The following is a 20,674-nucleotide window of genomic DNA, read 5'->3' as shown; positions in this document are numbered from 1 at the left end:
AACAAATACATGACATTAATCAAAAATGTCATCTCTTCTGACAAGATTTCACCAGTCTGCTGACCCGATGTCTAGGGAATCTGAGAGACCTGAAGATGGTATATGTCAGAGGTTTTTACCGTCAGCTTCTGTGAATTCAATGTTAACAAATTCAGAGTGTTCATAGGTCCCTTGTTTTGGTCACCTCTTGAAAATTCTTCATTGTTTTTATTCAAGAATGGCTGTACCTCCTCTTACCCACCTTTTCTGCATTGTTTTCTTTAGCGCTCCAGTCGCTTTCTTTAATTGTGCTTAGGAAGTCTTAAGTCACTCAGTAGCAGCAAGTCTACTCGCTATCTGGGAAGTGGGATCTTTGTTTATTTATTGTACCTACCAGGGCTTTACCTATGCTTCAGTATATGCTCTGTGTTTAAGACAAGAATTGTAGGACTGGATTGTGATCAGACTGAGGTGTGCACAAACCCAGGTTTTCACTTCTAAGCAAGTTCTATCAATTTATTAGGTTAAAAAAAAAAAAAAGCAAACAGCCCACCCTTCCTCTTCAAAGAAAAAGTAACACAGTTCCTGTTCTCAAATACTATAGCCAGCTAAATATATATGGACTTGAAGAATACCCAACTCACGTATTCATCTCACTTGTCCTTGCAGATACTCACTTAAGTCCAAGAGAGAAAGAGAATTTCCTTTTAGTTTGATTTACAGTCTGTTCAGTATGTTGCTAGAGAGAATCCTAATTCTGCAAGCTGTTTCTTATCCCAATTTGACTTACTGATTTTTTTCTGGAATCTAGGCACTTAGAAGCTGGCATAAAGATTAGGAGTGTGCTACATCCTCTAGGGATTGAAGTCCCAAAGGAAGATGAGTAACAGAAATAATGAAGCCAGTTGCTGAGGTCTGCTGAAATTTGCCAGCATATTGTGGCAGTATGAACAGTTGTATCAAAGAGGTCATGTTTGAACTAAAAAGTGAATTGAGCTACATGGTTAAATCTGTCCATGAAAATTTATGGGGAGGAGCCACTCATCACTGAGGAACTCTGAAGTGTGGGGAAAATATTACCAAACAATGCAGAAATGTGGAAACTCAAGCCAGAGTCTTCTGTGAGCAGAAGAAAAAATTCAACCAAGTTAAACCACTGCTTTTGACAAGCTCTAAATGGACTGTAGCTGCTACTGAATGTTATTCCTAGAGGGGAATGAAACATTGACAGTTGGTCTCAAATTGAATCTGGCTTGCTATTTTTCAAAGAACTAACCATCTCAAATGCCATGTATAAAAGCAAAAAGAGTGTCTTGTTGAAAACAAATTGCTCAAAGGTAGTGCAGACTGCAGAATGATGCACCACCTTGTTTTAGGACAGCAAGTCCTCTGCTGTTCTCTGTACCCTGTGCTCATGGTTCCTTAAGTTGTGACAGTTAAAGTCGTCTGTCCCAGGCTCCAAATTGGTTGGGAAAGACCTAAATGTTGTCCTGTACAGCTCTTGTATAAATTGGTTGATTGCTGAACAACCGCTTCAGGGTGATGTGATGATTAGTCGACAAAATAACTGCATCTTTCTTAGTCGCTGCTTGTAGGTAAAGTATTTAGTCCTTGATGTTAAAGTAAACTGATTTGAAATAAAGATCATTTTGAGTTCCAGAAAGAGTTTGGAAACTGGAATAATTTACTTAGCAAAGAGTTCCTGTGTCATCTTCTGAGAGAGTGCTAGCACTGAAGGTGAGAGTGTTGTTTCTTTGCTGTCAAACTCAAATAAAAGCATGGTTGGAACACAGCCTTAGAATAGTCATCTACACATAGGAGTTGATTCTGAAGGATTGTTTATTCCATGTGTTACGGGGGTTGTATGGTATTTTGCCTCTTTAGCACATGCCATGGATGCTCACCTTTTTAAAAAATACCATTTCTAGATTTCTCATACTCGCTACCAGTTCTATGTCCAGTGCTTAATTTGCTCAAGATTTTCACGATTGTTGTCTACCTCACAGTCTTAGGTTTACTTACAGGAGAAGGGAGTATTGTCAGGTGGTTTTGGGGACAAATTTTTTTTTTTATGTCTTTCAGCCAATTTGATTTGTGTTGCTTTACAATATCATCAGACATTGGATTGCAAACCAGAACTTGCTGGTTGACCCTGTAATACTGGTGCTTATAGTTAGAAGTGACTGTAGTACAGGCACGTGTGAGTTAGGATGGAGAACAGACTTAGGACTTCTCTGTTGTGCAACTCTAACATTCTTTAAAAACTCTTTCTAATTCGATGGAAAAAAGTAAGGTAGTCTACCCCAGTTGTTTACTAGGGGGAAGAATATAAGCAGAGCTGGTAGTGAGGAGCAATTAGCTTATTGCAAATCCACGTCCCTATTCACACCACAGTTGGTTGTTTATAACCATGACCTAAAAGCTGGTTTCCAGAAATGGCTGAGAGATTCATAAGCTGTCACTGGCACTGCAGGGAACAGTCCCACCCGTCTGCCTTGGCTGTGTGTGTGACCCTGTTGTGACTCGGCTCATCTTGCTGACCTGGTAGAAATTACCCCTTACGGCTGTGTGGATTTTCCTCTGATTTGGCCCAAAGTGCCAGGCATAGGGGTCGTGGGAGTGTGGAGCTGGAGTGGAGAGGCTGGACGTAAAGGAGGCCAGCTGGTCTCTGCTGGGCCAGCAGAGGTTGAGGGGCAGCCCTGTTCCTTTTGGTGGCAGGCGGCCATCAAGTTGACTCAACCCTCTTGTGAAACTTCACCCTGAGAGTTTATTTCCCGCCTAGAATAAAATTCAGTTGCTTTGCAACATCCAGATTTGTTTATTTTAATATGGAACAGTATTGTTAACTCGAGTGCCTAAAATCACAGGGGTTTAAAAATAAAGGAGCTTAAAAAAAAAAAACCTCTTAAACTATCTTTTTTAAGTTCCTTTACTGGATTCTGACATTTTTAGTACATAGTAAAAAATAGTTTTAGACCCTGTAGCAGCAGCTCTTTTCCAGAAGACTCAGCCAAGAATAGGACTCTTGTGCTGAGAAATGTGTAAACACGTAAGACAGTTCTTTCCTCAAAGAGCTTGCAGCCTAGTGCCAAGCAGGGTGGTGAGTTTGATGTGGGAGCTGGAATGTAGATGCATGAAACTCAAACAGGCCACAAAGTACCCATTTGATGGAAACAACTTCTAAGCCCTGCTGAGTAGGGATGGATTCAATCTAGGGTTCAAGCAAAAGGTTCTGATATTCATTAGTGGTGGCCTGAGATAGCCGTACTTCTGTTAGTGTTAGAGCTGCACCTTTGAGAATAATGTTTGTGGTATTTGAACACGCTAATTAAATCAGGTCCTTTTGTACTAGAGGACGTCGATAAGGTGTTTATTCTGGTCAGAAAAGCAAAATGTCTGTTTCTGTGTTCTGCACTTCCACACAACTTTCTGTTACCTGTGATTGGATTATTTGGATTAGAAGTTACTTGTACTGTGTATTTAGACACGGGTTTGGCAGGGTTATTTGTTGAGTCATGGTGCAGTGTCTAGTTGACTTTGGAAATAGTTCATCTGCTTTCCTGTAGTACAAAATATAAAATCTGACAGTCTGAAGAGGCAGCAGAAATGTCTCTGCATCATGGAAAAGGGAATACTGCAGAGCATGGCACAGACAACTGAAGTTTGGGCAGGACTGCTACTGACCTGGAATCAGAAGGCTTGTGAGGATCCATACTCACTTCTCAGAGAGCCACTGAGAACTCTTCTGTGCTCCCAAGCATTGTGCCAGTAATACCTATGGTTTCGGTCTGGATTTGTCTGTTATCTCTCTAATCCCAACTATCCCAGTTAATGGAAAGCCACCTACCCTATACAACACCATCCTGATCTTCAAGTATTTTAAAAGAAATATCTTCCTTGAATCAGGTACACAAATACTAACATCAGCATTCACATCTACATCACTTGTTGTGCAGTCTGAAATCTCACAGTTGCCATGCAACTCTCCTATATGCATGCACGTGTTTATAGAATTCATAAAATGTAGGGATAGCAGTTCATTCCATTCCATGATCTGTACAGTTTGATTAACAAGCAGCCTTTAATAATAAGATTAAGTGGTTGTGAATTGGGAAGTATGATGTGAGGCCATGAATTAGTGTGCAGTGGGATGTTGTATATCTTTTCCTAGTGTGCTGTCTTGACTATTTCTGAGCTGCCAGTCACATACAAAGCATCAAAACCCTTAGTTCCTCTTCTAGCTTCAGTTTTGAAAAAGATGTCCCAATAGAAATTTGAAATTAAAGAACTCTGTTTTGCAGAACAGTAAGATTTTACAGTTTGTGTGTGGCCTTCAAAGATGCAGGGCCAAATTGTGTTAATTTCGATGACAGGAGATTTAATATGACTTTTTTTCTTGAAAGGTTGTTTCTTTTGCAATGAAAATTTGGATTCTGTTCCTAGGGATACTGTTTCTGTCACTACAGACTTTTTGTGCAGTTTCAGAGTTTGTTGGGATTTTTTTTAGTTTACTGAATATTTGTGTTCACAAGTCCAGAATGTAAGCATTTCATTTTTTTGTCTGCTTTTCTGGGTAAAGGGTCATTTTATCATTTGTTCTTGCTCTGGGCTCTGGAGGTGCCCTGCAAATGAGTAATCGTGGTGGTTCACTTTACCTGAGTCACTATGCGTTTATGCTCTTGAATTTGTGAAGACTGCTCTGAAACAAGTTACTATGAACAGAGAAAAGATGAATTCTTGTTTGATCACAAGCAGGCAAATTTCAATGTTTGTCCCTTTTTTGCTTCTCCCCCCCACCACTTCGAGTTCTTTACAAAGCATTTCTCCTGCTCACCCCTTCATCTTGATTCCTATAGAGAGGGCTTTGTATCTACTTTACAGTTCTTATTTCGTGAACCAGCGAGTATGCCTCAAATCTTGCCTAATTTTTTCTCTGATTTAAATACATCCTGTGCAAGATGTCTCTCATGTTCATTAGTTCCTTAGGTTTCAGATAAGCAGCTCTAGAGATTGTTAATTTTCAAGGAAAAATCTGCCATGTAAGCACAAGGACTTAGCAGGATCATAGAACAGCCCAGGCCGGAAGGGACCTTGGAAGATCATCAGGTCCATGGGAAAAGGGAGCCTAGGTGAGGTTATCTAGCACCTGTACAGTCACATCTCAAAAACCTCCAGTGATGGGGACCCTACCACATCACTGGGGAGGTTGTTCCAGTGATTGATCCTTCTCACTGTAAAAAAATTTCTTTCTTACATCAAGACAAAACCAATTCTGACACAGCTTGTACCTGTTGCCTCTTTTCTCCATGTGGCTCCTTGTGAAGAGGGAGCAGCGAAGATCCTCCTTAGTCCAGAAACAGTTCCTGGAACTACAAAGGGAGAAATTAATCTCCCAGGTTTTCATATCAGCACTAAGTAAATAATCTATAACTCTCAGGAAGTAAGCCAAAGGCATTTAGTAATCATTGAAATACCATGTTTCTAACTTGTGTGTTTAGAATTGAAGTGAACAGGCTGAGTCAAAAATCACATCTGCCAAGGAAATTGTAAATCATTATCAGATGTTGGAAGTAAGGCATTATAGCCTAGCTTCTCTAATTTTGCAGGCTCTAGGAAGAGAACTTCTGAGCAATTGATATGTCATGCTTTTAACACGCTAACCTGAAGGAGTCATGTTTTCTGATCTGTAGTTTTAATTAAACTAGGTACATACCCATGATTATGATTTTGATTGGCCCCACAGGTTGTGGTGGCCTGATCTAACGGCTTTTAGACTAGAGGTCTTCCTCGCCTCCCAGTAGCCTAAATAACAATTAAATGTTTAAAGGTTTCAGAAAAGTTTACTCTCATGAAAGGCAGTTCATTGGTTTAACAGGCATCAGATGTTTTTGTTTCTGTCTTACTGATACTGAAAAGACTTCTTTGAATAAGCAAAAGGTCTGTATACGGGTCAGAATAACTGATGTTCTCAAGAACCTTGTGATTGGAATGAAGAACACCTTAGACTGCTGGTGACATATGTGGGTCTTATACTGCATTGAGGGCTCTCTTTTTCACCAGAGTAAGATAAATGTGTGTATGTTTATATATGTATGTACACACACACACAAAAGATTTTCTGTTTGACAGGCTTTTTCATCCTTTATTGGTAAGGAGCAAGAGTAATCAATGCTTAAAATCCTGGTGATTCTTACAATAACTATGATACCTAAAATCAGTATGTGACATTTTCATGAATAAACATTTTCCTTTCTTGAACCTACACCTTTGTTTTCTGTAAGAACTTCTCAGCCAGAAGTGATATATTTGAATTACAGTTTACTTGAGTTTATGGGAAAAATACAAATTTTCCATATGAAGGAAATCATCCAACCATTTCCAATTTGTACCTTCTTCTACTGGAGAAAAAAGTAGTCAATTTTCTATTTCATGTGGTCATCCAACTCATCTCCTCTCATTTTTCCTCCCTTCTCCTTAAGGGTTCTGTGGTATCTGTTAGATAAAATCCAACACCAAACCCCCCCCCCCCCCCCCCCCCCCCCCCCCCAAAATTAATTTCAGAAAGCTTAACATATTGGAAATTGGTCCATGGGTGAGAAACACAGGTACCTAGAGAGAAAATACAACATACTGGGGAGGGGTGGCTTTGTTTTGGTTGTTGGTATAAAGCTAATCTCCTTGACAAATGATTAATCATGATAATTCTATATTTGTGTAGGTTATGTAACAGATTACAAGAAATATGAGAAGAATAGAACCAGGTGCATCATGATCTTCCTGTGTTTGTGGAGATCCTGAAACATACTACTGAAGCGTGTCTTTTCAAGGTACTTACACGTGCTTTAACTCTGTAATTCAATGGTTGCCTGATTTGGCATATTGACGTTATTCCATGAAAATGATCGTATTTATGAAAACCTTCCTGCAGCTCTCTCTTATTCTGCAGTGAAACTTGCCTGCAGTCCAGGGTGGGTTAGCTGGATTTCAGAGTCCGCCTACTTGGTAGCCCTAAAACAAAAGGGACTTCAGAGATGAAAGCTGGAATTCAAGTTTTAGCCAAGTTATTCAGAGGAAACAAAATTCTAATGTGATAAATGAGGTGGTCTCCAGGACACTGTAGTAGAAGTTGCTTCCTGGATAGGTAAATGACCAAAATGGGTAATTATCTCCAACTATAGTTGTGCGTACTTTCTGTTAGGCTGGAGACTGGGTGAAGCTTCTGTGCTCCGCTACTGGATGATTCTATGGATAGACCAGAGAATAGGTATCCTCTTAACAGCACAAGAGGAAGGAAAAGACCAGTTGACTTCCTTTTTTGTATGAACTGTAGTTTTGTGTATTTTTATGGATATCAAGATATATCTAATAAAATAAAGGTGACTGGCTTAAATTTTCTTCCTGTTAGTTTCAGGGTATACAAGGTCCTATTCCTGTCATCCCGCTCTTAAGAGCTTACAGCCCTAAAAGACAAAGCAGTGTTTTTATTTAGGGGACTGATTAGAATAGAAAGTGAGAGATGTAGTGTAGCAGGCAGTGACCTCATGATCAGACTACACCATTAATCAATATTTTAAAATCAGTGTTACAACAGCAATAGTTAATGTGGATCACTTGGGTACAGTGAGCAGTTGGCCACAGTCCAAAACATTTCTTTTTCTCTCCACCAGTTCTGTTTCAGCTCACTAATAGCTCATCTGGGGATGCTGCTGTGTTCAGCTCATGGTCCAGGGATAAGTGTATTACATAAAGGAAAACTGTAATTTGCCTGGTTAGGTTTGTTTATTTAAAGAAACCTAGCTATAGATCATACTAGATAACTTAAATGACTGGCTTTTCCTCAAGGAAAACATGACCTTTGCTTTTTTTTTTCTCTTTTTCTTCTTTCTTTTATGTAACTTTATTGTTTTGTGGAACAACAAATGCTTGGACCTCTTATGATTAGCTCTGAACCCATTGTTAAAATTAATCCAGTCTCTCATGCCAGGAGGTGTTTGCCTGCATCCCCCCATGTAAATAGTATCAAAAAGGAAAGAAAAGATTGTTCGTGATTTCGGCAATATTTTGCAGGAACGGTAGCAATTTTATATAAGAACCTCTTATAGGAGAGGTATGATGAACAGGAAGAATTTAATAAATCACAATGGCAACTGATCTTTGTGATGACTTTTTTATGTGAATTACTACAAAATTGAAAAACTGGAATTCAATGCAATTTTTAGTTTCTATGTTAAATACAACTCATATATTTCAATGCATACACACTGAAAAATGTAATCTTTGTGATGTTCTGTAGATGGCCTGTAATGCATGACTGAAATGTCACTGATATTACTAAACATCTAATTGATCGTGTGTTTTTCTTTCTGTGCAGAAGCTTCAGTATGAGGCGGGGTGGATGGAGGAAACGGGCTGCTGATGGCGATGGCTGGGGAATATGGGTATGTTTAAAACCAACTGGCTTTTTTTCTTTGAAGAGGTAAATGGCAAAATGGGTAATAAGGGTTTGCAATTTTGTTAAATATGCTAAAGGTATGCTATAAATTGAAACCTTTTGCTTCACTTGAAAAACACAATTTTTTTAAAAAAATTTTGAATTTAATCTGGTGTTGAAGTCTTAATTCGTAATCATCCACTAAATTGCGTTATTAATATGTGCAGACTTTTTGAATAGCTTTAACCACCATTTAAAACTAAGTAATTTTAAAATTATTTTTAGAAGTTATCACCACTTTCTTTATAGTTGGACATACAGTAACTGAGGCACCTGATTTACTTATGCTTCTACTGTCTTATCTATATTTAAGAACAGAAAATATGTGGAGTTTGAGTATTCTCTGCATTGTTTCTTTGGGCAATGAGAACTCTGGCTTAGCATCCAAACTTGCATTACTCTCTGATCTCTCTTTTCTTCTTTTTTCTTTTTCTTCTTTAAGGGTTTTTATATAGATGGAATATCTTCCTTATAGAATAAGAAAAAAGGAGTATGAAATAAATCCTGTCGTGTTGGTAACAAGATACCGTACCTTGCAGATAAATTTTAGTGTAGAGGACTTGCTATTTTTTGTTTAGGGAAAAAAGCATGTGTCTTTTATAAGTCAACAAAAATAGATTTGAAGGAATGCTGCATACTTCCAGTTTTCTCATAATTGACTAGTTTCAGTCTGTAAACACAAGAAAACAGCACTAGCATCATGGGTTTTGTTTTGTTTGTCTGTTCAACTTAAAAACTAGGGAGGATACATGTCGGCAAAGGTTAAGAAATTGGAGGATCAATTCCGGTCAGATTCAGCCATAGAGCACCAGAAGGATGGAAATTCATCAAGTATCTTTAGTGGAGTCGCCATCTATGTCAATGGCTTTACAGGTGAAGCTTTTATTTTTTAAGGATCTGTTCTGTTTTGTTCCAGTGTCTGTTCAATGTCCAAAGTGTAGTAAAGGACTATAAAACACGTGTGTTTGTATCTAAGTAAATATGTAACAATTCCCATATATCTTAAATTTTGTGTATTATGTTCCTTTTGTATTTCATTATTTAGATTTTCAATATAAAGTCACATTTAGTTTCTGAATATATCTAATACTTTACTAAATAGTTTACATGAATGGTCACTGTTAGAAATAGGAGTAAATTTTTCCACCCTTCACCAGAACTTTCTTGATTTGTGTCCAATTCACTATTCAGAACATTGTTTGTGCTGACCCAAACCTTTTGTTGCCAATGTGGCACCACTGCAAAGGTTCTCCAAAAGCTTTTTTTTTTTCTACTTCTTGCAAAGTAAGAATTCTTTTTTCCATGATGAAAAACATTCCTAATGTGAATAATTACTGGGGTGATCAGTAATGTTAGAGGGAATAAGAATAGATGTTAGTTTATAAGGTAGTCTATCTTCCTTGCAGTAATTCAAGAATAGTCTGGTAAGGAAGTGTTACCTGCTTTAAGTCAGAAATTGTACAGTAGGAGTTCTTTGCTGTTGCTAAACCCTTTTGATATTAATTTTCTGTTCTGCATGTAAACTGCTCTCTCAAACCGATTAAAATGCAAGTGAGTTAATCTAATACTGGATTTTGTGTTATGTTGCAGTAAAGTGGTTTTTTTTTTTAGTTTAGCATTAAATCCACTTGAGTATTTTCCCCCCCCATCCTTTATACATATTGTGGAAAGATCCTCTGTAACAATCAGAATGTTTGTGTTTTGAATCACTCTTTTCAGAAATGTTTTTCTACGTTTCTTAAATGCGTTTCTGATTTGGTCTTTGAAAACTTGCAAGGTTTTCAGGGGAAGAACAATGCTTTGCACTCGTTCTGATCATGACATTGTTTCTCAACCACTGTTTTTCTTAATGTATTTGCTGACACAAAGCAGGAATATTTCTGTTTTAAAATTTTATAGATCCCTCAGCTGATGAATTAAGACGGCTAATGATGTTGCATGGAGGCCAATACCATGTATATTATTCCAGATCAAAAACAACGCACATCATTGCCACCAATCTTCCAAATGCCAAAATAAAAGAACTGAAAGGAGAAAAAGTAGTTCGCCCAGAGTGGATCATGGAAAGGTGAGTTTTGATCTACTGCTTTTAGAGATTTCTTCCTTTGTGGAGAAAAAAAATGTAGAAAAATAGCTTTATAAAAGGTTTCATTTTGGGATTATGGTTTAGTTTAAAATAAATCTATCCTTGCAACAGCTGAGTAAAAATACCACTGTCATATTGAAGATTTGCTTCTTTGTGATTGTTCCTTAGGTAACTTTGCTAAGAACGTTCAGAGAATCTCAGGCATAGCACAAAACCGAACATTAGCCTGTTAATTCCATTTTAATATCCAGTCAATTGGCCAGCCCTCATCTCAATAAGTTTTTATAAATGTCAGATGATGTTTTTTAATTAACCTCTTGCCTTGTGCTTTGCCTGAGTTTCTTATTACCTGTAAATAAAGAAAGTCAATTTAAAAGCATTTTCATAAAACTGAAATTAATTCACCCAAGGATTCATCATGTTATACGAGTTTGTAAAAACAAAATGAAACCCATGGTTTGATTTCCAAATAACTTAAGTCTATTGGTTCTTCTACTCGCTGAAATATATAGGATCAACTAAAGTTGTCCTCAGGCCCTTGAAAAAGATGATAGCAAGGCTCAGAGCAGTTAATCTGGCTTGCATCTGTCTTCTTCCATCTGAGGAGCCCATGGGAAATATGGCAGGCAGGAACACATTCTGGAAATCATTTTGTCAGTGTCATACTATTCTTAACTAGTCTCTCCTAGATGCCCAGCAGAAACAGGCAAAGAACTGTTTCTGTGTGCATACTTGTAAAATGCTGTTCTCAGTTCCATATAACTTTTTGATTTTGGATTCAAATGTTTCATGTCGTGCAACTTCTTAAATGTGATTGCTGTTTTCTGTTTGTTTGCTTTAATTTAGGTCAGAAATGACAGGTTCTTTGGTTTGGAAAAGATGTTAGTTATTTGTTGTTGTTTTTAAAGCTTTGGTGTCTTACCCATGAACTTCAGTACTTGGAAAATTGGCAGGAGATGTGTTGTGGTTTGAAAGTTGTGGATATTTTCATTGCCCATTAAAGTTCCTAGTGATTTTAACCAAGTTGGAAAAATCAGTTTACTTTCAGTAGAGACCTGCTAAAACTTAATCTATGAAATCTCCTAAAACTTTTCTTACGGTGTCTTGTGTTCAGTTTCTGCATCTCCTGTTTCTAGAAGGTTGTACTGTAAGAGAAGTCAGAAGAACTGAGGCAGATTCCTTCAATTAGGCACAAGGAAGCAGGGAGCTGACTGTCTCAGTAGAACAGGGCTCATGTCAGAATCTGGAGTAAAAGCTAATTTCACAAGAACACCCCGTTTTTCCTGTTCTCTCAACAATATTGGAGAACGCTCATTAGTTAAATACTCCTTCACTGTGTAGTACCTTGCCACATGGAATACCAAGTGATGTTATCCTCAGTAGTTCAGTTGGTGAAAATCTGTGCAGTGGATCTAGAGGTTTGAAATTTGCTCAATATTCTTATGCACTTCATGACAGTGCAGTCTGATGGACTTTATTTTTGAGTTTGGTTAAAATCAACCCTAAAATGTTACTGTCATGTATTGCCAATAAAACAGTGTTGTTAGATCTTTAGTCCTGCCAACCAAGGTTGCAAAATGAAAGATTGTTTGTCCGTCCAGCTTTATTTCTTTGTGTACACACACTTATGATTTTGTTCTTAATTATATGATCACATGTCGTCTTGTTTCACTACGGTACTTGCCACATTCTCTACACAGAAAAGATTGAATTCAGGTTGCAAACTGCTAATTCATTGTCTTGTTTTCTGCTTCTTTCCTTTGTAACCCTATTCCTTATTTACTGCATGTGACTTGAAATCTTTGCTGAAAAATGTAATGAATAATTAATTCTCGTCTTCTGTTGGTGCTTATCGCTATAGCATCTGACTGCTTTCCAAAGATTAATGAACTTACCACAGCACTTATCACAATAGCTGTTATTTTAATTTTTTGTTTAGGGGCCACCAAAGAGATTTTGGTAAAACACCAAAAATGTCAGTAATTTGGAGTTTGCCATGTGAACTGTGTAAGATAGGATTTTTCAGAGTTACTTATACAAGAATGGTAAGGCATGTGTTGAAGTTTATTTCTGCATTAAAAGCTTTGCGTATTCTGAACTGTGAACATTCTGATCTATGGTCCAAGTCAGACATTTATAAACCTGTTGTTAAGTGCAAATGGCTGTATCAGAAGCAAGTGGAAGGCCAAAGATGTTGCTGGCCTGCTCTTGAATGGTGGGGGAACCTTGTGACAAAGAATATGGAAAAAGCTGAGGTGCTCGATACCGTGTTTTCTTCAGGCTTTACTGGCACAGTCTACTTTCATGCCTTGAAGGCCTGTGTGCCTAGTGGCAGAGTTTGGAGAAAAGATGTGCTACTAAAGGCATACAAAGCAAAAGTTGTGGTTCCCTTGAGCAATCCTGACATAAACAACTCTGTAGGACCAGACAGGATGCATCCAAGGGAGCTGAAGAAGCCAGCTCATGTCAGTGCTGTACCTCTCTGTCATCTTCGAACATTCATGACAATCAGATGAAATCACAGAAGATTGGAAAAAGGCAAATGACTTGCCATCTCCTAAAAGGAAAGAAAAAGAAGCCAGGGAACTGCACTGTGATCAGCTTCACCACAGTCACTGAAGATAAAGGAATGTGCCTTCCTCGAAGCTATGTCTGGGGTGGCACACCATGCCTGACGGTCTGGTTGTCCTCTGTGGTGAGGTAACTGGACAATAGGAGAGCAGTAGATAACATTTGCTTTAACTTCAGTAGGGCTTTTGGCACAGTCTTCTGTTGCATTCTTTTAGCCAGACTGAGGAGATGAAGATTGGATAGTGGGCTGCTAGATGGGTGAAAAACTGTTTCTTGACTGTTTAGCTCAGTATGGTCAGCAGTTCAGTTGAACTAACATCTGTTTACAGGTGACGTTTCTCAAGGGTCCATACCAGAGCTGTTGCAGTTTAGTGGCTTTGTTAACAACATGGCCATTGGTGATGGCCAATCTGTCTGACACTTCTGAAGCTACATCTGGAGTTCTGTGCCTAATTTTGGGCTCCTCATTTACAAGAGCGAGTGCAGTGAAGAACCACCAGGATGAATAGGGGCCTGAAGCATGTGATGTATGAAGAGAGGCCAAGGAAGCTGGTTTTGTTCAGCTTGGAGAGAGCACTTCGAAGGGGGGATCTAATTGCTGTCTTTCATTACCCATGTGCAGGTTAAGGAGAGCATGGAGCCAGATTTCTCTTCAAGGTGCACAGCAAGAAAAGAAGCAATAGGTGCAAATTGCAGCAAAGAAAAATTTGAATATAAGGAAAAGATTTCTCACAGCGAAGGAGAGTAAGCAGTAGAACAGCTGCCTGAAGAGGCTGTAGAATCTCTGCCCTTGGGGATATTCAGTATTTGGATGGAGTCAGCCCTGAGCAACCTGAACAAAGTTAGCCTTGCTTTAGGCAGGCTTTGGACTAGAGACCTCTAGAGGTCTTTTCCAACCTAGTTGTTTAGTCATTCTAAATTCTGTGATCTAGGGAGCGTGAAAAGGGGAAGGATGTTGAACAGTGCTTCAACAATGAGATTCCCACTGCTGCCTCTTAATACAGCTTGGGGGGAAAAAAGAAAACAAAACAGCTAACTGTGTATTGATCTGGTAGTGCAGCTACTCCAGTAGCTAAAATCTTAGCATGAGCAAAATCTGTAAATGCTTTTTTTAAATGACCTTGAAATTAATGAAATGATCTTGAGATAATTACCTGGGTGGTTATGCAAGTTCACAGAGTGATACAGGAAACATTATAACCATGCATTTTAACAGCTGATTGGCTGCATCACCATTTTCTATACAAGGAAGCTTTGGAACTCTACCATGTTATTTTCAACTCTGGCAATATATAATGTAAATCATATTCCTTTATAAATGCAATATATTCATGTATCAAACAATATTTAAGTGATATATTTAAGGGTTGTTTTTACTATCCCATTTCCATAGAAACCTTACAATGTACCTATGTGTATGCTAGCCAGTTTTAATTTATCTAATTGGGTAATGCAATCTCCCATTGCATTCTTCTCTAATTGCAGCAAGACAGCTCCTCTGAAGGGCTTCTGTTCCACTGTTCAACTCCCTTGACTGTATTACAGACTGGAGCTTGTTAAAAAGCACATCTCCAAGAGCAAGTGTTCAGGTGCTGAAGAACAGCAAAGGAGTTTGTCACCGAGCTAAATTCTCTTCAAAAAAATTAAATCCAAGTGTAACTTCAAAACTGAACGCTAATATTAAGCTGCTTTGATGTGAAAGAGGTTCCTCTGTTGCAAAAAGCTTCTGTATCTGTGACAGCGTTCAGTATGACAAGTAGTACACGAATAAGAGGTGGAATATAGGCTAAGAATGTTATCTTTTCTACCAGCAACAGGCATTGGGATGGAGAGATGAAATCACGCAGTGGTGTGTTTTTGAGAGGATTCCACTTCAGTGTCCACGATTTCACTAAGGAATTCAACAGTTATTGAAGTGTAGTTGCAGTTTCAGTGGGAGAAAGAAAAGAAGAGGGAGATACAGTGGACCATGTAGTACAGAACTGGAATGATTGTGGAGTAGATAATTATGGAACATCTATTTGGATTTTTTTTCTCTCTAGATTTCTTCAGTGGATTTTCTCACAAGAAGGGGTAATTATCCTTTTGGAATGGAAAAAGTGGGAGTTCCTCTTTAATGGTGAAACGCATCCTAGCAGAATTCTTTCAAGTTGTGCCCAAATTTGTTTGGAACACATGTACTTGAATTGTACCAACTTAGAGATCAGTCAGCATTGCTCAGTTAGAATAACCTGGACCATTCATGATAGATACATATTTACTGTTACCACTTTTGACTGGTTGGTGTTTGTTTCTGAAATGAAATATTTGGGTATGACAAACTGACCCAACACAACTGTGTAAATGTCTTTTTTAGTACCAGTCACCACATTGGATTGAACTGAGAAGTAATTTCTAGTTATTAGAGGGAAGAGGGTTTTAGAAGGGACAATAAGTATGTATTGCAGAACAGAAATGGTAATCACCAAAGTAATAGCTTATTGTATATTTTTAAATGCTTTTAAATGTAACCTATTCCTTTTTTTGCTTGTTTCAGCATAAAAGCTGGACGTCTCCTCTCGCACATTCCGTATCAGCTTTACACCAAGCAGTCGAGTGTTCAAAAAGGTCTCAATTTTAATAGCATATGCAAACCTGAAGATGCCATGCCAGGTCCAAGCAATATAGCTAAAGATCTCAACAGGGTGTAAGTGTTTCTAATCATATATGCTGATGCTAATCATTCAACCATAACTATATGGCATTTTTAAATTGATTTCAGATTTATAGGTGGCAAACTCTGAGGAAACTGAAATAAGGTAGAAGTACATACGATATAAGTATAATATATTCTTCAGCTTAGAGACAATGAGACTGAGGGTGACCTCATGGCATCCTACTGTGTCCTCACGAGGGGAGTGGAGGGGCAGGTGCTGAGCTCTGCTCTCTCGGGACAGCAGCAGGACCTGAGGGAACGGCATGGAGCTGCAACAGGGGAGTTTCAGGCTGGGTGTTAGGAAAAGATTCTTTACCATCTCCCCAGGAAAGTGGTCACAGCACCGAGTCTGCTGGCGTTCTAGAAGCCTTTGAGCAATGCTGTCAGATACAGGGTTTGATTTTTTGGGTGGTCCTGTGTGGAGACAGGAGTTGAACTTGATGATTCTTGTGGGTCCCTTCCAACTTGAGAGATTTGATGATTCTGTGATTCTATAAGTAGTTGAAGATGGAACTTAAATTACCTTGACTCCAAGGTTTGTCTCTAATCTTTAGATGACACTGCTTGATAACATGACCTGGGAGTCCCTCTATATGTAGCGTATCTGTATGAAAGCAACAGGCATACATTAAAGGATTCTGACTAGTAACGTTGAAAAGTAGGTCTTCATTTCAAGAGTATTTTTTGATTACTTTGGCTGAAGGTATCTAGGAATAAATATTAATGCATGCTACTAGTTAAATTCTTAGTTTAGCCTCTTTTAAAAAAATAAGCGTACCTTACATATGGTAGCACCAAGATTTGAGTGATGCTCAAAAGAGAAAATGGATTAAAAAACCCTATTACAACAAAGAATTTTCTTAAAACACTGCTAGAACGGAACAGAATCAAAGACAGTAGCAAAACTCTGGTAAAGAAGTTAGAAGGTGAAAAGAAGCCTTCCACTTGAACAGTGTGTTCTGTAGAGGTGAATTTATTTTTTTTTAATTAAGATGGTTATTGCATTTTTTTCAGAAGCACGTGTTTTACTTTCTTGTACAGAGACAAGAATCACAGAATGGTTGAGGTTGGAAGGGACTTCTGGGGATCATCTGGTTCAATGCCCTTGATCAAGCAATACCAAAGATGCTGTACAAGATACTATAGTTTGGTTATGGTGATCTCTGTTCTTCCACAGTCCACTGATGTATTTAAAATCCAGTTGTGTGTAATGCTGGGGAGACTTTACCATGAATAAGATTTTTATATTTTTAGGAATAAATAAAACTGGAACACAAAATGAATATCCTAAGCAGTGTTTCTTACCCATATTTTGAACAGTGTGTGATACAATCACCATCACCTCTAGCTATTGCATTGTTGATGTTTTTTTAAATGAGAGGAATATTCAGACTTCTAAAAATATTAATTTAATCTCAAATTGTAAATTTAAAAGCCTTCTTTACCCTGTAATACTATGTACCACTGGATATACCATTGTCGAGCATGCAACTCCTGAAAGCTGTTATATTGAATATAATTTATAATTGTGATAATCTTAACAAAATTATAATAATTAACTGACTTTCTGTTATACTGGATAGTTAATTATTACCCATGTTTTTTTGTAAGTGTACTTAAATTGCTAGCTTTGGGAGTTGGAAGTGGTAGTTGTTTTTTCCAGCAGACCTAGAGTGTGTGCAACTTTTGAAGGCTGTGTTTTTAATTCTACTTAAGATTTCTATAAAGTTAATTTTTTGGAATAAAAGCTTTGTCTTTGCAGCATCAAAGTAAATATAAATTGCCAGTGCACTTGTGGAAGAATATTTTGTTTTACATGCTTAAAAGATGAAAATTAATTTGTTTTTTTAAAGGGCAAGAATATGTTTGATTTACAGAGCTTGAACAGGTTTCTTCTTGAGAGAAGATTAAAAGGAATCTAACACATTGAACTAAATCATTTTCTAAAAAATCAAAGTTTTCTATTTGTACTTTTTTGGTAAATAGAAGAGGAAGATCACATCTGTTGATTTTAAAAAACAAAAAATTAAAAATCTCCTGATGATTCCTGCACCATTTATGCTGTCCATGGCAATACAGTTCCATTGCCAAATAAATAATTATTGTAATTCCGTTGGAGACTGATAGTCAAAATAAAGGGCTTGGGAATAGGAGTGCCCAAAATCATGCTCGCATTAGAAAAGATGTGCAAAATCCTGGTAATGCTGCAGTAATAACACAGCAACTCTGTGAAATTTTTTGTACAGCTCTAAAATATTTTGTGACATTAAGAGGACATAGCCCAGAATTTGAGATAATTGTCTCGAGACTGTAAAAACTTCCCAGGTATATACTGATAACAACTGATAAGATAATACCTAGCACTTTAAGTGACCTGTAAATGTGTCTTTTTTTTAATAAAAAAAATGGTATTAAATTATCGTATCTGTTTCAGAAATCATATTAAGAAGTGTGAGATGGAAAGTGAGATCACACCCAATGGAACAAGTAGCTGGAATGAAGAAGAGGAAGAAGAAGATGGTGGTTTGGCATTTACGGAGCTGGAGCAGATCCTTCCCGGAAGGAAACAAAATGGAATCCTGTCTCAGAAGGACAGCACTGCCATTTTTAACGGACACACACACAACACGTGTACCAGTGCCTTAAAGACGCAGGATTGCTTGGTGCCCTCCAGCAACAGCGTTGCGAGTAGGTTCTCTCCAGGCCCTGTGCAGGAGGAGGACAAGACTGAAAAAGGCGTGGTTGACTTCAGAGACTGCACAACGCAGCAGTTGCAGCAAAGCAACAAAAATACAGATTTTTCGTGGAATCCACATAGGACTATGAGTAATTCATCCTCGTCTTTGCACAATAATACTAAAATAAATGGTGCTCACCACTCCACTGTTCAGGGGCCTTCAAGCACAAAAAGCACTTCTGTACCTAATCCTAGCAAGGCAGCTTCCTTACCTGTGTCCAAACCTTCAGATTGTAGTTTCATTTCTGACTTTTATTCGCGTTCAAGACTACATCATATATCAACGTGGAAGTGTGAATTGACTGAGTTTGTCAACAGCCTGCAGAGAATAAACAGTGGTGTCTTTCCAGGAAGGGAAAAATTAAAAAAATGGAAAGCAGGCAGGTCTGCACTTAAAACTGACACAGGTAGATACTTGTTTAAGAAGGTTTATATTGAGAAGGTGCCTTATATCTTTGTTCACACAGTGAATGTCTAATGAGGTGAATTAGGTTAATGTTCAATATTCACATTACAGTCAGGCTGTCTGGAAATGCCTGTGACTTCGATGTGCTGAAAACTAAAGAATTAACTACTTCTGTGTTTGTTTGTTAAATTGTCACTTAATGCAATACTCTGGTCTGTGTTTAATGCTTCCTTATAGAAATACTATTCCTGACTTTACAAAGATATGTAGATTGATTGAAGGGGTGAAAATATATCTATCAAAATATGCAAGTCTGTAGTTGCCATGTGAAAGCTTAAAGGAAAAAAAAAAAAAAAAAAAAAGAAAAACCTTGCTGTTTTTATATAGTTCAGTGTGAAAAATTGAAAGATGAATAACATTTGGAAATGAGATACTAACAAAACTAATTTAGCTTTCTGTGTACCTCCAGGTTCTGTTTAAATGGGTAATAGTGTCATATGAGACTTCTGAACCTGGCTTGTGACAGAAGAGAAATGTTTTGTCATTATATTGCACATCAAGGGCCAAAATGAAAACATGTAATTTATGAGAGGCAAAGCGTTGCACGTAGAGATTAAGTATTTTGCATTTTTAGAATCTCTAATTTAGTCTTACGCAATTAAAAGGCTAGTTCTGTTCCATTAAAGAGATTCTGACTCTGCTATACTGCAAAAATGTTCGCTTATAATCATATGAAAATACGCTCAAGGTGATAAATTACCACATTCTAAAAATTTATTGTTAGATAAATAATTTAATGTATTTTGTGTTTATGCTATCACACCCCAGTTATAAAACATGTTAACTTATAAACTACCTTAATGTATAATTTTCTGACAAAATACGGTATAAGCTAATACATCTTTACTATCTCTTTGATTTGGCCTAGAGAATTCGAATAATTGCTGTGTTACAGTTGACAAGTAGCAAATTCTGAGGCACCAGCTTGATTGCCTGATGTGTAAATAGGCCCCTCATAAGACAGTCGTCTTGGTTTGGTTTTGTTTGGTTTGGTTTTGTTTTGTTTTTTTTTAAGAATGAGCCCCCAGTGGTAAATTATAAAAAACGTGAAAGCATTTTTTGATTATTCAGCAGTTGCCACTGTTGTCAAGCAACACAGTTCGGTTGATATGTGAAGTATTTTTTCACTATTACACATTATGCATTGTTCAAATTAAGATTTTTTTGTTAGCTCTAGCCTCCTCTGGTAAGTCAGCAACATAGACATGCAGACTTGAGCATCTAGAATACTTGACAGAAGAAGTATTACTAGTATGTTAGCAGTGTAAGTTCTTCAGTCGGTAGTTGTCTTGCTTATGTTTGCATGAATGTAGTACAGCAGTGATGAAATCCAGTTGTGTAGAACGTTTAACACTCATTTCGTGTGTTTGATGAAGAATCAAAGGTAGTTTTCAGTGCAGCTGAACTTTTTTTAATCTTTCAGAACAGTCTTCTGATCAGTGAAAAAAATGTTCTCTGCTGTGTATTGAGTGTTAACATAGTGGAGTTAAGATTCAGTTTCTATAACATGCATTAATCTCCTTGGGTTGAGGGAACTTGATATAGCAACGTAGAAATCGTTAATTGCAAGAAAATAAAATAGAAACCTTAAGTTGATGCATTGTTTAGGTTGCTTAGGTACTGTATGTTTACATTTTTCTGAGTTTTTA

At 37.6% G+C, this 20,674-nt stretch overlaps 1 protein-coding gene across 7 annotated transcripts in view; it reads left to right on the top strand.

Moving 5' to 3' along the window:
• REV1 (REV1 DNA directed polymerase) overlaps positions 1 to 20,674 on the top strand; it is a 57,217-nt gene that overhangs the window by 5,330 nt on the left and 31,213 nt on the right. For 4 of the 7 annotated variants that reach the window (XM_066984023.1, XM_066984029.1, XM_066984028.1 and 1 more), the window contains exons 2-7: positions 6,698 to 6,806; positions 8,351 to 8,417; positions 9,211 to 9,343; positions 10,370 to 10,538; positions 15,664 to 15,813; positions 18,257 to 18,966. In XM_066984023.1, coding sequence (XP_066840124.1) covers positions 8,361 to 8,417; positions 9,211 to 9,343; positions 10,370 to 10,538; positions 15,664 to 15,813; positions 18,257 to 18,966 — 1,219 coding nt within the window. In that variant the 5' untranslated portion in view covers positions 6,698 to 6,806; positions 8,351 to 8,360. Of the gene's footprint in view, positions 1 to 6,697; positions 6,807 to 8,350; positions 8,418 to 9,210; positions 9,344 to 10,369; positions 10,539 to 12,495; positions 12,602 to 14,612; positions 14,717 to 14,938; positions 15,201 to 15,663; positions 15,814 to 18,256; positions 18,967 to 20,674 lie in introns of those variants that run through there. The other 3 variants (XM_066984046.1, XM_066984039.1, XM_066984033.1) reach the window with 3 other exon arrangements.

The sequence above is a fragment of the Anser cygnoides genome, chromosome 1 (genome assembly GCF_040182565.1).
Source record: "Anser cygnoides isolate HZ-2024a breed goose chromosome 1, Taihu_goose_T2T_genome, whole genome shotgun sequence".
Classification (NCBI taxonomy): domain Eukaryota; kingdom Metazoa; phylum Chordata; class Aves; order Anseriformes; family Anatidae; genus Anser; species Anser cygnoides.
The sequence above is the reverse complement of the archived record's forward strand: the minus strand, read 5'-3'. Positions and strand labels throughout refer to the sequence as shown.